Source organism: Danio rerio, chromosome 6, assembly GCF_052040795.2.
Source record: "Danio rerio strain M-AB ecotype USA chromosome 6, GRCz13ab, whole genome shotgun sequence".
Classification (NCBI taxonomy): Eukaryota; Metazoa; Chordata; class Actinopteri; order Cypriniformes; family Danionidae; genus Danio; species Danio rerio.
In genome coordinates this window covers 3,972,038-3,990,011 of record NC_141026.1, presented here as the reverse complement: position 1 = coordinate 3,990,011, position 17,974 = coordinate 3,972,038, and the positions used below count along the sequence as shown (strand labels likewise).

At 34.1% G+C, this 17,974-nt stretch overlaps 1 protein-coding gene across 22 annotated transcripts in view; it reads right to left on the bottom strand.

Moving 5' to 3' along the window:
* The window catches only part of st3gal3a (ST3 beta-galactoside alpha-2,3-sialyltransferase 3a), a 71,164-nt gene extending 53,413 nt beyond the window's left edge, over nt 1-17,751 (bottom strand). For 9 of the 22 annotated variants that reach the window (XR_015492567.2, XR_015492568.2, XR_015492571.2 and 6 more), the window contains exons 1-2: nt 17,567-17,712; nt 8,187-8,335 (exon numbers count right to left, since the gene is read on the bottom strand). Coding sequence is in view for 8 of the 22 variants with exons in the window: in XM_087255225.2 (XP_087111351.1) it covers nt 8,187-8,304 (118 nt within the window). In the remaining 14 variants the exon portion in view is untranslated. Of the gene's footprint in view, nt 1-1,145; nt 1,194-8,186; nt 8,336-17,086 lie in introns of those variants that run through there. The other 13 variants (XR_015492564.2, XR_015492565.2, XR_015492569.2 and 10 more) reach the window with 7 other exon arrangements.
* Nucleotides 17,752-17,974: the final 223 nt, after the last annotated feature.

The window sequence follows — 17,974 nt, the reverse complement described above, 5'->3', positions numbered from 1 at the left end:
ATTTATTAAAAATGACACTAAATATACATTTAAATACACATTGTTTACTAAATATACACTTTTTACATGTAGCTTTATCAGCAACAGTAGTAACAGTAGATTTTTCACAGCAGTGAATAATTTAAAATTTATTTTTATTCTGCTGATTATTTCTTTTTTTTATTTTAATAAAATTACAGCTTCTAAGTTCTGTTTGTTAAAACTAAAAGTGTCTTGCAGCACTGTTTTTGTAATAAATGGAAAGCAAATTACATTCGTCTCCTCCCCTTTTGGCTGATGCGAAAAATGGTCCAATCCCTGAGCAAATAAAACCATAATGTGATCCGAACTGTGAGAATTGTGATCCGTTACACCACTAATGTTTACCAATCATAACTATTTTACGCATTTAATCCCTGTTTCAACTTTTATAGAGAACCTATACTGTTTAAACAGGGATAAAATGCTTATAAAAGTATCTTTATTGTAATCTGCATTAAACTTTAATATAGGAAGGACTTTGCTACAGGCATTTATCAGTATCCAAATGTTTTTTTTACCATCAAGACATTTTAGTGATGTTTATTGGGTTTGCATTTAATGGGAATAAAATATTCATTCTTTATTAGCATCATTATTAGGTCAGACAGAAGCACAGCAGATGTCTTTGTATTGAATTTGCAGGAAAAATTTGCTAAAAGTACTAGACGCAATGGAGAAGCTTCTAAATGTTGGGAGATTCAATAAAATATATATAAATCAAATTGCAGTGTATTTTACAGCTTAAAACAGGTTGCACAAGAAAAAGCATGCCTCATTATACAGATTGCTTATAGTTAAACTTTTATACATGCAGGATGCATTATTTTGATGAAAAATGTCAGTGAAGACATCTTAAAAAAATGCTTTATATAACAAATTAACAAAGAATTAAGCAGCACAATGATAGTCAACAATGATCCATCATTATTTTTAAATTGGTCATTATTTTTTAATGCATTCATTATTTAATAATCATTCATTTATAGATACAACCGTTCCAAAGCTGCATATATCTTTTGACAACCAACCCAGTCTCCTCATAACACATTTATATGGTGTAAACTGAATCTCCCAACACTGATAGGTAGGTAGGTAGGCAGATACGGTATAGGGTGAACCTCTACCTGAAGCTACTACACGTCCCACGGAGAGTAAACTATCCAAATCAGCCTCTGAAACACAAGAGTGTAAGTTCAACACACTGAAGCATATCATCACCTCTGCCCGAGTGATGTCAGATGATTTCAGTGTCTTTAGTAAACAGTATTTAGGAGATGTACCCGGACAAGAATGATGACAGCGTCACTGAGCCATGACTTACTCAAACCAGTTATCAGATCAAACAACATTTACAAAACAAGCAAACAGGCCAGTGCATTACAGCACATGCGATTACAAATTATGCATTTATTTAAAAATGAAATCAATGTATGAGAGAAACTGAAGGACAAGCAGAAGTTTCCACCATTTGTAGTTCCTAAAAAAGCTGTGATGAGCAGGAGCACAATATTATAATCAGCCAATATCTTAATAATAGGTACTTAAACTACAGAAGTGCAGTTGGTTCAACGCTAAGTTTTTTTTCTACTGGACCTATTGGGTTAGTGGGAATTTTACTTGCCCTGCCAATATTTTCACTGGCCCCATAGAAAAAAATAAAAAATAAAAAAAAATAAAAAAAAATAAAAAAAAAAATAAAGAAAACTTAATAGCTATTTCTTAGCCACATATTTTAAAAAGCCCCTATTATGCATTAACAAAAAAAAACAAACTGTAATACTTCAGTTTTGGGGGTCTCCGACAACAGGCTGATATGCATGCAAGATCAAAAACACTTCCATTGTCTTATAATATGCATTTATTTTTACCTAATTATACCAACGACTTCCATAGAGTATAATTTGTTTAACGATTCATTTGTTCCCAAACCCCTCCTTAAGCTGCGGTCACACTGGGCTTTTCCTCCCATTGACTTCCATTTATACGCACGCGAATGCGTCAGAACGGAAACGCAAGGTCATGCGTTAAGTTTGCTGCGGTGCAAAGTTTAAGCTTGGTGAACTCTGACCTGCGAAATTGCACTACTTGACTGCGTGAGACCAACCGAAGATCAAAACATGACATATCTGGATAGAAATTAAAAACATGGAGCAATCACTGGCTTTTAAAAATGTCTAATAATCTTGTTTAATCCCGCCCCTTTTCGCAGAGCTGTACAACATAATTTCGCAAACTCAAACTCTGGTGTGACCGTCACATTAGCATGATGCTAACCTGCGCTTATTGGCCCAGTCCGTTGTGATTGCTCGACTATGTTCAGCGTGAGACAAAGAGAAATGCCTAATACGGCTGATCAATATTGTTGAAATAGTCGGAGTGCAGAGTGTGAGCCCAGTGCAGGAGTGCATTAAAGCAATGCAGTTTAACACCAGCATATTGCTCTATTCTTAACCACAGCACATATTCAGTATTAATCCTCACAGTGGCAAAAACTGAACTATTTTAAAACTTGACCACAGCACAGGTGTAAGAACAGCTGACAGTGGGCATAGCAACGACACAGCAGAGAATCGCAAGCTCACAAATGCATTTGAATTTGTAAACAAAGCGGCACGCGTCGCGTTTTCAATGTGACATTAGACACGATATGAGAATATTAAGCGTTAACCAGACACAGTACACGTGGTTAAAAGCAAAAAAAAAAACACAATTAAATACATAATTTGAAGCTAGAGAAAACAAGGAGGCAACCATTTTATTCTCACTTAAGTTACTTACACTTGTGTAATGGAGGAAGAAACTGATCCATGAACTGTGTACTGTAAAGTTTCTGTCAAGCTCTGACAAAGTCCCATACATCAGTAGTCTTTTCTGATCCTTCCTTTAACAAACGACCAATAAATCCCCCATTGTAAGCGTGTAGATTGCAGAAGCACGTGTCAGAAAAGTGATGGGAACACAGCACAAGGCTGGGGCAATATTGCTGAGGTATTTTTGCAAAAGTAAACCTCAACCATTGACTCTTCACAGCCTCATCTTTGTGTTGGGAAAATAACACTAACTTTCCCCTCACACTTCATAGCACAGCGTCTTCTTGACATGATTCAACTGGGATCTGCTACAGTGTTCGTCTTCCTCTTTTTATTTCTACAGTGTTTGTGGGCAGGGCCGCAGGTTTAAATTTTCCCTGGTCTGCGCGTGCAACAAATGGGCGTGTCTTGAGTTACGTTTCGACGTCACGCCAACTAGGCTAAAGATTCGTTACAGTAGCGATTCATTCGAACTACTTTGAGTCGACTCTTTTATAGAAGAATCAATAGTTTTAAACACTGTGCACTTTCAGATTTAAGCCTTAGCTGGCTATTTCACTTCACTTAGAGCTGTCATACACACTCTCTAAAATGAGCAAATTTTTAAGTGTTAAGCAAACAAAAATAGCAGCATGGAAAATGTGCAGGTATTTTATTGTAAAACAAAAGGGGGTTGCCCTACCAAACCGACAGCAAACTGCAAAACATCACTTAATTTTTTTCATTGTGTTGTACCTACGTAAATGTCTGCTTCAAGATGTTAGAAACGGATGGTTTCTTTTTGCCTCATAATTTGATGTTGCCGTCTCTTCTGTGTACTTATTGTTAGCAGGTTATGGAAAAAACTAACGTGCTCACAACATCCAATCAGATAAGAGGAATCAAAAAGCAATATGGTTTTTACCCTATCACAGAGAAGGTAGTATTTAAAGGCTTAAAAGCACAAACTGTTTCTCGATTATTTTATTTGCATGCAATTGACATCGGGCCAGTAACGATCCAGTCATCAAAACATTATTGTATTACAATAATACAAACCGATTTAATCCAAATGCTAGTTGAAGAAGGTTAACTAAAATGAGAAACAGTGTATTTGTACATTTGTCATTGTTTTTCAGTACTGAATGAACTGCATGTTTCAGCAGACATACAGTAAAAAACTCAATTTCATGCATACAAACACATTTAATACTGGGCTTAAAATCAAATTGAACTTGCCTCAGAGGATGTCAATGGAAAAATATTATCTAGATTAAAATGTTCTGCTTTAACGATTGAAAAAGGTAGCAATTAAGACTCAGATTTGATTAAAGACTACAAGAAAAGTCTTGATAAACATCTGCTTCATCCAATCTGATAAACATTTTTAAAAACGTGAGAATAAAAAAAGCTTGAAAATGTAATTCAACCATTTTCTGTCTGGTGGACTTTGTAGGGAAGCAAGAATATTGACAGGAAAAAACACCCGAAAGGGGAACATGCAAAAACTTGCAGAAGCGATGACAACGTCATTGTGAGCATTGAGCAGCGAAAGCTGATTTCCTGTTCTTGCACATCTGAGAAAACGAATGCTGCTTGTTATGCTGTAAAAAAATATGGTAGCATTTTGTGGTGAAATTTCAGTGTGACACAGCCCAGTGAAAGTGAAAATGTCCTAAAGCTCTTGTTTGTTGCATGAGCCAAAAAGCAGAGCACAACCAAATTATTAACAAATGCTGGTCAGACTTAGTTAGAAAGATCATTTCCAGTTCCACTGCATGTTAAAAAAAGTGGATGCGTGTATCACTTGTTATGACTTTGACACCAAAACTCTATTGAGAATGATTGCATAAACATCAAATCAAAAGCCATTGGTAAACATCCTGTTAACTGATTTATATTGTGATCATTTGACAAATGCTCATGTCACAAATGCTGATATCCAAATGATTGATTAATGGTAGAACAACGACTGAACAATAGATTTGTGTTAATGTTTGCTCGCTATCCAATAAATGGAATGTGAGATTTGTGTCATTTAATCTCACACATATTTCTAGTATACAACAATATACACCAACATTCACAACTGAGGGTCATTAATAGGCATGGGACCATAACCGTTTTCAAGGTATGGAAGGCTGCAAGGCAGTTTGCAAATATCAAGTTTTTAAAACAGTCAACATTTTTTGCAATACCGTTACTATGGTATGTGCACGATATTTTTATTTACGTTTTGTTTTTTAGGAGAACAGTATCTCCAGCAGAAAATATATCTAAAGATGCCATTTTAAAATGCAAAAAAGTCAGTTTTTGAAACAAATGACAACAGCAGAAGTCAATAATTAATTTAGCCTGACAGGTTTACTCTTCCAAAATATTTCAAAATAAAATGTATTGTGTTCAAAAGGGTAAAAAGTTTTTGTTTTTAACACAGACATTTAAAAAGAATATATTTTAGAGCAGTAATCGTAATACTGTGATACCGTGAAACCGTGATATATTTATCCAAGGTTATCATACCGTCAGAATTTTATACTGGCCTATGTTAGCATTTTTATTGAAAATTGAAAGAAAATAAATACTTTTATTTAGGAATAATGCATTAAACTCACAAAAGTGGCAACTTTCATGATTTTTAACTAAAAGAAAATTATTTTTATTCAAAAAGGGACAGTTCAAAAATGAAAATTCTGTCAACATTGATGCTCCCCCTTCACTTGTTCCAAACCTGTCTAACTTTCGTCTTTTGAACACACGTAAAAAGATATTTTGAAGAATGCTGAAAACCTGTAACCATTGACTTCCATAGATTTTTTTTTTCTACTATGGATGTCCTTTGTGTTCGACAGAAGTAAGAAACTCATAAAGGTTTAAAACCAATTAAGGGTGAGTACATTTTTAAGTTTGGGTGAATTATCCCTTTAATTATGCCTTTAAGAGTCAAACCACACTGAACTGAACTAAACTAAACTGATCTTCAACTCTGAACTTCTATGTTAAACTGTGTTGACACAATCTACATTGTAAAAGCTTTAAAGATGAACTGAACTTAATTTAACAACGATCTATAAAACTACCCATAAGTAGGACCACACACAATATGTGTGCGCAGAAATCCGCAGATTTTTAGCCCACCATTGATTCTATTTACTTGTAAATGTGTGTACATTTATATTATATAATTATATTATGTTTCAGTAATATTATTGACTGATATGAAAATGTTCATATGATTTATTTACAATACACAGTTTGTAATGTCATTGTTTTTGTCTTTAAGTGGATATATTAAATGAGAGACTTGCTTTGTTTACCAAATAAGTGGATCTAAATTGATTTGCATTGTAAACATTAAATAAACAGCAAGAGTCAGTCCAAATCACTTGATAAATGTGGAAAAAATATTTAAAAGCCTTTACTGACATGACTATTCCTTAAAACTGCACCAACACGATAAGAGTAACGGAGATCAGGTGCGTCTGGAGTTTCTTTTGAACACTATGATCTCATGACTTATTAGAATATCTAAACAACACTGAAATAATATATTGAACACAAGGTCAAATCAACAATCATTATTAATTCAGCATTGAGGGAGGGAACAAAACTGTTAATGAGAAAAGGAAAATGATGCATGTTTCTCAACATATTTCTCAAATCATACAAAGTGAATGTGTATAGAATAAAGCCACAAAAATATGTACAGTTGAAGTCAGAATTATTAGCCCCCCCCCCCCCCCCCCCCCCCCCCCCCATTTAATTCTTTCTCCAATTTCTGTTTAACGGAGAGCAGATTTTTTTTTAACACATTTCTAAACATAATAGTTTTAATAACTCATCACTGATTTATTTTATCTTTGCCATGATGACATTAAATAATATTGTACTAGATATTTTTCAGGACACTTCTACACAGCTTAAAGTGACATTTAAAGGCTTAACTAGGTTAATTAGGTTAACTAGGCAGGTTAGGGTAATTAGGCAAGTTATTGTATAACAATGGTTTGTTCTGTTGACTATCGAAAAAAATATATAGCTTAAAGAGGCTAATAATTTTGTCCCTAAAATGTTTTTTAAAAAATTAAAAACTGCTTTTATTCTAGCTAAAATAAAGCAAATAAGACTTTCTCCAAAAGTAAAAATATTATCAGACATACTGTGAAAATGTCCTTGCTCTGTTAAACATCCTTTAGGAAATATTTTTAAAGGGGGGCTAATTGTTCTGACTTCAACTGTATATATAAACAAATAAACTAATATAATGAATGTATCATGAATCCCTTACGAAAAGAGCACCGACACACTATTTAAGCTACCCCTGGGCACTTTTTGCTTGATTTTGAAGTTTAAAACGTGTTTTCTTTTAATTTTCATATATTAAGTTTTTAGTTACGATACTCCCAAAATCATTCCACATAAATCTTCTGATATTATACAAAATTCTGCGCAGAAATAGCAAAAAAAATGTCAGCAGATTCTGTCTGGCCATACCCATAAGTGACAGCATTTATTACTATTTCTTTTAAATGACCACTGTACATTAAAACGGTACATTTTTCAAAGAATTCTGAAACAAATTAGCTTCCTTTGTAGCTCCACATGCATATCATCAGCCATCTCACTGGTATGATGGCAACATCAGATACCACAGCTTCTAAATTTATCCTGACACATGACTCTGGTAGTGCCGCATTACACTTGTGAAACAGCAGCGTACCACCTCAAATCTGTACCATGCACAAAACCGCACAGATAACCAACGACAGATGCTAATGCATGCGGTTTCTGAGTGAAATATTCATAATAAAGAAGAGACTCCTCGTGTAAACGAACACATGTGATCAGTGGTATTAAGCAATGATTAGGTTGTGTATAGTTTTGTCTTCAAAGCTGACAAATTCTGGCTTGCTTGCTACTTTTCCCCACATATTTCAGGGGGTAAACGTGGTCAGCGATGGGGTCTTAGCTCCCTCCTCTGGCCATCAAAGCAAACCAGATCTTTCATTTTTAGGGATTTTCTTAATTTTAGGATCATGACTTCACCAGTGATCTGATCACAAACAGGAAGCAGAACCGCATAACAGACAGTGAAAATGACTGATGACATCTCTGTGTAGGTGAATCCCATACAATAAAAAGCAAAGCAATATAGAGAAGAAACCGTTTGTGACATTTCACAGTTCAAAGAAATGAAAACCTGATTAACATGGAAACAACCTGAGAGAAGAACAACCGTTAAACATTTACTCTAAATGGAAATTCTACCCCTTAAAAGGAAACAAACAGAAATCAGTGATCTGCTTTTGTGTGCGCCGCATAAAGAGTCACACGTGTTGGAAAAACATGACAAGAATGAGTAAATGATATACTCACGAGATTTCTGGACTGAGTTCTTTAGTTGCAATCTACCGGAGGAATAGTAGAAGAATACTAGCACCATGACAGGACATATTAGAAACATGAAGCTCCGCATGGACTTCATTCTGAACATTTCACAAGACGATTCATCTGGGCCAAGTCACCTGAAAACACAAGAACACAGCATACTGAGATACTATCCTAAAAAGTAGGGCTGAACAATATATCAAAATATTTTAAATGTGCTTATTGGAACATACATATTGCAATGGATTGTTATACATTAGTGATTCAATACAAAAGTATCTTTCTCCTGAAAAGTAGGGCTATGCAATACGAAGCACTCATTCAAGTTTACATTATTTTGTACATCGGATTCCACTTGAATGAAAATATATTAAACAAACTCCACTAATGTAACCATTTTGAAGAAAACAATGTGTTTTACTATTGCTTCTAGACCTAGGGCACCACCAACTTGGATTATCGCTGTGGGGTTGGTTCCGTTCCCTCAGCTGAACAGATACAGTGGAAGTAAAGGACGGAACAAGGAGACTGAACAGCCTAATTAACCCAATGCGTGAAGTTGTGGCCATGGAGCTGGTGCAAATACAAGCATCAGATGTGTGTCTAAAATAATAATGAATAAATTTATTCGATATTTGTCTTTTAATTATTGATCATTTATTACACTGCCTGACGACCTGTATGGGTTTCAGTGGTAGTAACAGGCATGGGCCGGTTTAAGATTCTGACAGTATGATACTGATAAACCTTGGGTAAAAATATTACGGTTTCACAGTATTTGTGATTACTGCTCTAAAATATATTCTTTTTAAATGTCTGGGTAAAAAAACAAAACCTTTATTCCCCTTTGAAAACAACATATTATATTTTTGAAAGATTTATAATGTTTTGGAGCAGTAAACATGTCAGGCTAAATAAATCAAACGAATCATTGACTTCTGCTGTCTATATTTGTTTAAAAAACACAGATTTTTTTAAATGTTAAAACGGCATCTTTGGATATTTTTTTTCTGCTAGAGATGCTGTTATCCTAAAAAATAATAATAATAAAATAAGATAAAATGTAAAAAAATAAAAAAAAATCTTACACATACCTTAGGAACGCTATTACAGAACATTTTGGTGGTTATAAAAACCTTGACTTTTCCAAACCGCGCTATACCTTGAACCTTGACAGTTATCTTCCCATGCCTAGGTAGTAATGGACTGAACAGAGACTGGACAGCCTAATTTAACCCAATGCATGAAGTTATGGACCTGCATCGCAGAGCAGGTGCAAATACAACAAATACAAGCATTTAAGTGTGTTAAGTTGTGTATTTTTCTTTTGTTAATGCCTTCTGTTTGATACACTGCTCTAGTGCTGCCTGACGAGGGGATTTACATTAAGACCAATGCAACAATTAAAATGATACATGACTTCACGTTTTACTGAGTCACGTCTTTGTGCATTGTGTCCACGCGTATTTCCTTTTCAAGTTAATCAACTTGATCTCTTAACGTGTATGAAGGAAGTAAAACCTGTCATGTGAAAAACCGCACCGAGTTTGGTTTGAACACAAAAAGAGTTGAAGGCTGTAGCAGTAAAACGTTAAAATACCCGCACCCATTACGTCAGTAGTGGACCTTGTTGAAACCAGGGTTGAAACCCAGTCAGGCAGCATAATAGAGAGAGTGGACCAAATCTGATCATATGATTGGTAATTAAGAGGAAATAAAAGAAAAATAGAATCCACCCATCCATCCATCCATCCAATCCACCCACCCACCCATCCATCCATCCACCCATCCATCCATCCACCCATCAATCCATCCACCCATCAATCCATCCATCCATCTATCTATGAGCAACATCACACGAGTAGCAGTGTAATATTGCTGTATATCAGCACTGGTGGGAGGCGGGCGTTGGCATGAGGCAGCAGACTATAGATGAACACAATTCATAAATGTGCAAATCCAATTCGTAAATTTAAAACACATTTTTAAAATGTTTTTTGAATTTACAAATTGAATACGTGCATTTTTAAATTGTGTTTTGGATTAACAAATAGTTTTTTGTAAACGTGAATTGTGCTGTGCATGTATGAATTTTATTTTTGGAAATGTATTACTATTGAGACTGATCTGGGTCCATATTTAATATATTGGCTGAATAAAATGAAATGAAAATAAAACGACTTTCTTGAGAAAAAAAAAGAGAGAGAGAGAAAATACTGTCAAAACGTTTTAACTCTGTTAAACATCACTTAGGAAATATTTGAAAAATAATAACAATTTCAGCCTTCAACTGCATACAAACTAAATCTAAAACTGATCAATTTAGTCTTTCAATTCCTGATATCATCATTGCAGATTTAAGTGAACAACAAATACAAATTCTATTCACCAAAGAGCACCAAGTTCAATGCAGGGTTGAGAAATATTACTTTATATGTTCTGAACATGCTGTAACAGGCCTGAAGGCAAAATTTCAAGCATGTTTACTCCAAACACTTAACAGAGTGACCATAGTTTACACCAAACTACCAAAGTTACCAGTTATTGCTTAGGATATTGCTTATATCCTTTTTAATTTTGCTGATATATTTTCTATGATACTGAAAGCTGCTGAAAACATGGTAAAGGAGCCGTTTCTACATGATCCGATAATTCAGTCTGAATAACCTGTATAACCAGTAATAAAAAGGTGCTTGCTTTGAGTAAATCCAGGTAATTCAGCTGTTGTTAGCACAAGAAGTCAATGTTGAGGTTAACTGAAAATAAAAAGTACAGTCTACACACAGTGTGAAAAACATCCTACAATTCTAGATACCAAGTGTTCACAAAAATAAAAATAAAACTAAAACTAAATTACTGAGTTGGCTTTCAGATAAGATGAACCACTCACACAATCACAATTATTTTGAATACGTTTTTAAAGTTGCAGAAGAGATTAAGGGGTCACTGGTTGGTGCAGGTTTAGTGAGATACGGGAATCTGTAGATTAAAGACAGGTTTGGTAGTATTGGTGTTTACAGTGGTATTTACAGGTTATAGCACATTAGACTGCAATCAGATGTTAACCATGATTTTTCAGATAATGAATGGTTAAAAGTTCTTTGTCGTGTATTACTATCTGTGCTCGTCATTCACTGATACAGTTTAAACTATTACACAGAATTTATTGGACAAAATTTAAACTAGGACTGGGCAGATAAATTATATCGAATCGCGATAAAATTTATGTGAATAAGAATGATAAGCTCTGGACTTCTTTACTCTATATTGATCTGAAAGATTATCAAACAGCAGAAATGTGCAAAAATAATAATCTAAAAGTGTGCTGATATTAGAAATGTACCGAATTTTCGATCACCAAAAATTTATCAGCAGAAAATATGTTGTGCCATTTAGGGTTGGGCAATGTCGGCCAATTTGTCAGACGATGGCATTGTTTCGTTCATTTGTTATTAATTCATAACAAATTAATTATTTGCAGCCTACCATTTCAACTACCTGACCCGCATGGTCTTTGTTTTACCCATAAACAAATCATAAATAAATAAAGATAAGTTAAACACAAATTACCACCTGTCAATCACTTTTTCCGCAGGACTCTGACATGAATAGGCAGTGTGATTTGTGTCGTTATAATGGCGTCGACAAACTTGGTTAGTAAAAAGGTGCAAAACCTACAGGAACCAACGAACAGTATCTGAGATTTTCGCTAAAATTACTAAGTACAAGCCTGAAAGCCGAAGATTGAAGCAGTGTGCCGACGCTGTGACACGTTACCTGATAGATTCAAAAGACCGAAGAGTTTTTAGATAGAGATGAGTTTAATTAAATATCACGTTTAACAACTATAGTGAGATGAAATCCAGCAGTACATCCTTGATGAACTGTCCAACGCGCACTGCTCTCTGGGGTTTTGTGCTCAAAGAACAGTAATGGTTTACTTGGGGGACATTTGTTAATTTATTATTTGGTGTTTGTTTACTTTCTGTATTTTTTTTCTGAACATGGTTCAAAGAGTAAGGAATGTGTTTAATTACCATCCCAGAGTTTTCTTCAATATTGTGAAATTAATGCATTATGGTTTTTCTTCCCCTCACTTGTGTTAACTCTCTGATTGAGAATTGCAAATAAAGAGTTAAACTAATATAGCACAATTGTGACCTTGGACTACAAAACCAGCATCAGCATGTCATTTGAAATATGACATTTATAAAGCACACAAAAGCTTTATAAATAAGCTTTCCATATATCAATGTATACTTTACAAGAACAATATCCGCTTGTTTAGTGTGACGTCATGCGAATCGGCTTCCGGGTCCAAGCGCTCTATTCAACTGAATGGGAAGACTTATGAAATGGTAATAATAAACGTTTACAAAGCGATTTAATGCTTTCGAAAATCACGATCGCAGAATAAATGTCCATGTCTAATATCCGATGGCCAGAAAGTGATTAATATTTTTATAAATTGTAAAAATTTTTTGGTATTTGTTATGCAGTAAGTCCAGAGACTGTTGTGTACACTATGACTTTATGTAAAATTAACTTTAATGTGTGATATGAATAAAACGTGATCATAAACAAATTATTTCTCCACTCAAATAAAAGGCGGCTTGGACCCGGAAACAGTATTACATACGTCACAAACACGTCACCACTCAACAAGCGGATTTGGCGGAGATGAAGATCTATTTGAATACCTGAGTTGCCTTTAAAGTTTAAAGTCAAATGAAGTGCTGAACAATGCAAGGAAAACACTAGGAAATTCACAAAATGTTTTCTAATGATGCAGCAGAGCTTACGGGGTGGATGCTTGGTGCAGGTTTAGAGATATGTGCAGATTTAGATTAGTCCGGATAAAGGACAGGTTTAGTGGTATTGGTAGATTTACAGGTTAGTATGCAAACAAGTCTGTTAATATAGCACAATTGTGACCTCGGACCACAAAACCAGTGTCAATTTTCATAAACTGACATTTATAAAGCACACAACAGCTTTATAAATAAGCTTTCAATTTATAAATGTATACTTTGCAAGAATTTATTAAGTGATGAAGATCTATTTAAATATCTATAATCTGAGTCTATTAAAGTTGTCTATCTGCTTAATGCAAGGAAAACACTAGAAAATGTACAAAATGTTTTCTAAATATGCAGCAGAGCTTAAGGGGTCGATGCTTGGTGAAGATTTAGATTAGTTCAGATTAAGGACAGGTTTAATGGCATAATGGTAGATTTACAGGTTAGCATGCAAACAAGTGTGTTAATACAGCACAATTGTGACCTTGAACCATGTCTAGTCGAGATTAATATCTTGTTAAATATCTACTGTATAATTTGAATTGCCTTTAAAGTGGTTTATCTGAAGCGCAAGGAAAACACTAGGAAATTTACTAAATGTTTTCATGAAACATTATCTTTAATGGATGATAGGGTTGTGCAATTTAGGGAAAAAATCTAATTGGGATTTTTTTTTAAGGATATTGCGATTTAATCATGTAGTCAAGCTTGAGCTGAATATTCTGTATCAGCATCTTACTGCTAAAATGCAGTGAGTGTTAGTTAAAGAAGAACTGAAAAGATATTAACTCCAACTTTTATTCAAGTGTGTATATAAATATTCAGATATTAAACATTTTTCTTCAGAGCAAACAGTAGTAAGTTACATCGTTAGTTATCTCCTGGTGTCTTTTTATATGGCGTAAACAGCTACAAACAACTCTGAAATTGTACTTTGCTGTTGCTCGCTACTATATTGAGTGTTACTGGCAATACTTTTAATTGACTTCTTAGCAAGACACTCATATAGCTGCCTATGGTGCTTTTATAGATGCTGGTTGTTGTATTTCCTTGTGCTGTGGCAACAATTCTGCAACAGCTCTTACAAATGACCTGTTTTTGTTTGGTGTCTGTGACTTTGAAAGCAAAATATTCCAATATTACTGTAGTGCTGTTATTCTGTGATATGAATTAGTCCATTAATGCTTCTGAGGCGGCAGATGTCATCATCCCACTTGTCTGCACTTTCCTGTTTGTTTATTGTGGGCTTTTTGCATAGTTTGGTTGCGTAACTCTGATTGAGCAGAACCAAAGTGTCCTCACTCAATTTTCTAGTAAGACTGTCACACACAGATGGCAGTCACGCATTTGCTCTGGGTGGGGAAAATTATATATCTATATCTAGATAGGTAGATAGGTAGTTAGGTATATAGCTAGATAGATATATAGCTTTTAGCCACTATGCCCCTCGCTGCTGGAATCAGCTTCCAGAAATGATCAGATGTGCTCCAACATTAGGCACATTCAAATCAAGACTGAAAACACATCTGTTTAGCTGTGCCTTTACTGAATGAGCACTGTGCTGCGTCCGACAGATTGCACTATCATGTTTTTCTCTTCTTCTTCATTCTTTTATATCACATTTTACCTGTTTTTATGTTTTGTTTTGTTTTTAACGCATTTTTATTATTTGTTTTTATTTTTCTTGTTTCTTTTATTCTTGTTTATGTAAAGCACTTTGAATTGCCATTGTGTATGAAATGTGCTATATAAATAAACTTGCCTTGCCTTGCCTTGCCTTGCCTAGATAGGTAGGTAGGTCGGTCTGTCGGTTTAATTGTTAATTGCGATTGCGATTCGATAGATCGCACAGCCCTAAAAGATATTCAAATAAAAACACCATTTTAGACATAGTCAAAAATATACCTGTGTAACTTGAGACTGGTTTTGTAGTACCGGGTCACATTAGAGAAATGATGGCCAAACTGCTGTGATATGAGCACTTTAAAATTTAGTTTATATATTTGGATGTGTTAAGAATTGATTAGAGAGAGGTTTGGTGTTAACTGTTGGTTAGGGATATTAACAAGTTTAGACATATGGACAGGTGCAAGGCTGATTTAATTACGTAGAATTAGTAAATATATGAATTCAGGGTTTCTGCAGGTTTCACAAACTTAAATTTAAGTATTTTAAGACCATAATGAATTAAATTTTAGACTTATACATGAATATCCCAGTTAGAAAAGATGAAAACCGTTTTGAAGGTATACTGCAAGTTGAAAAAGTCAAGGTTTTAAAATCGGCACCATTTTCTGTTATCCTATTCCTTACAATACATGTACAATTTTTTTTTTTTTACAAGTTTTAGTTTTTTTACCCAGACATTTAAAAAGAACTTATTTTAGAGCAGTAATCACAATACTGAGAAACCATGATATTTTTGTCCAAAGTTACCGTCAGAATCATATACTGGCCCGTGTCTACTGCCAAATCAAACATTATTAAAGATAAAAACATATAACAATACAATAAGAATAATTTTGTTTACATTTTTTAAAAATAATTTTCAAATATATCCATTAACAAACCCTATAACCCTTACTAAGAACAAAACAAAACATAGCACTAAATGACTTCAGTCTACAATATTAATAATAATAATAATAATAATAATTTAATAATAAATATATATATATATATATATATATAGGTCAGGTCAGTATCCTCGACAGTAAATAAAAGAAGAACTATTAAGCAAATGTTACTGTAAGGAAAATATTTAAACGCTATTTTTAAATAAAAAGTTTAAAGTTTTATTGAGATTGTTGGTGATTGAGGGTGTCAATGGCCAGATTGGATAGTTATACATGAACAAAATAAAATTAGGATTAATAAAATAAAGATTTAAGACCTACAACTCAACATTTAAGCAAGAATTTAACATTTTAAGGCATAGAATTTAGCTTTAAGACATTAACACTTTTAAAGATCCCACAGACACCCTGGAATTTAAAGTAAATGATTACATTTTTAAAATGTATAAAAAAAATACACAAACAAAAAAAAAAGCTAATTTAACAAACCAAGCTACATGTTTTAACGATTAAAATGCAATGCATGTTATTTTAATAATAATGATACACCAATATAAATTACAATTAATTTACTTTATAGCTAAATTTAATAAGACAAAACAATCAAAAGACAATAAGACACATGCTACCAACAGAATAAAATATTATATAATTATTTATGTCTTTTCATATTTTTTCTGCCACTTGTCTGTCAATAACGACTGTTAACCACGACAAACACAATGAAGTCATTTTTATATTAGCACATTCGTTCAGTGACAACTTGTGACACACTCCCCATATTGTTCACCACATTACCTTAAATATTCAGTCTGAAATCTCATGCAAGTACGACTTCAAAACAACCTTAGCACTATTTCTTTGAATGTGAACAATGTTGTACTTCGATAGTCTTTTTATATTGAGGTAAAGTTAGTTTTATATTCGCACATTCGTTCATTCATAGGTCTCTATATTGTTTACCATGCGACTTTGAATATTTGGTCTTAACTAGCATGTACGTGTGACTTCAAAACAACATTAGCACTATTTATTTAACAGTAAACAATGTTGTACTTTGATAGTCATTGGCTGCTAATATGACTTCCCCATTAAGAATTTGCAAACGATACTTTTCTGAAACTATGTTAGTAAGGATAAAGTCCCAATGTATAAATATATAACCAACTTCAATCTTGTTTATTGTTGTTTTTATTCATCTTTTTATTGATTAAACAGGAGAGTACAGAATTATACATAAAACAGTATACAAGTTAATTAACAACAGAAAACAATCATGTGCAGGTATTTTTTCAGCAGTTGAAAGAGCTTAGGGATTACTCAGTATAGGAGTCAGGGAATCATAAAACATTTTTAGATCAATTAAAACTAGTTTACAATTTGGTGAAGTTAGCATATATTGTACTTTGATTGTCATTTGTAGATAATATGAATCCACTAATTAGATTATGCAAATAATACTTTCAGAAATTACATAATTAGGGAGAAAGTCTGAATATAAAAGCAACTTTACCTCGATGACAAACATCAGGTGCTCACTCAAAAACAGTCTGCTATCATTCATTTCCAAATATATTAGTTACTACGAAGCTAAATGTCTTAGAAAAGCATTCCCCCAGTACTTTTCACAGATTACTTCATGTCAATGGTTTAAAGAACTCCCCTAAAAACTTCTTCAACACCTAGTAGTGAAAAAACAACACCGTTCAGTAACCAAAGGTCGACCCTTCGCTCTTGTGTCCGTCCGTTGTAACGGTAACAGACACATCCGGTTAGCGATGTAGCGTGTCAGCTAACACCACCAACCCAATATAGCCCCTCTTAAACACAAGTGAACTACAAAGTCAAACGGTGCAAATGAGACACACCCGAGCCGACAGCCGTTACATGAAACAAAATGTCAACACAGAGATTTAGGGAGCGCGCGCGTGTGTGTGTGCGTGTGAATGTGTGTGTGTGTGTGTCTGCGAGAGAGACTGGCTACCTGTCTTACCTCACAGAAACGCGGCCATAATGATAATAAATCCATAAATACACGACGGACTCACTCGTCAGTCTCTATGGCCCCCCTGGGAAACGGGTAAAACATTACTGTTATCTCTGCGCTCCGCTTATCGGCTGTTTCCAGCTCAGTCAACTGAAGTGTTAACAGAGTTCATGCTGTAAAGGGTGAGGGGGAGGGGCAAGAGGAGCAGGGGGGAGGGGCTTTCCCTGTGAACTGGTAATTTGTATTTATTAACATATAGTATGTCTTTGCATCACAATAAACACAACAAAAAAATCACACATGTACGTATAAAAGTAAAAATAATAGCTAGTATTACATATTGATAGGCTTAATATAAATCAAATAATAAATAACTGAATAAAATGAAGGAGTGTTTTACCTTTAGTTTATGTT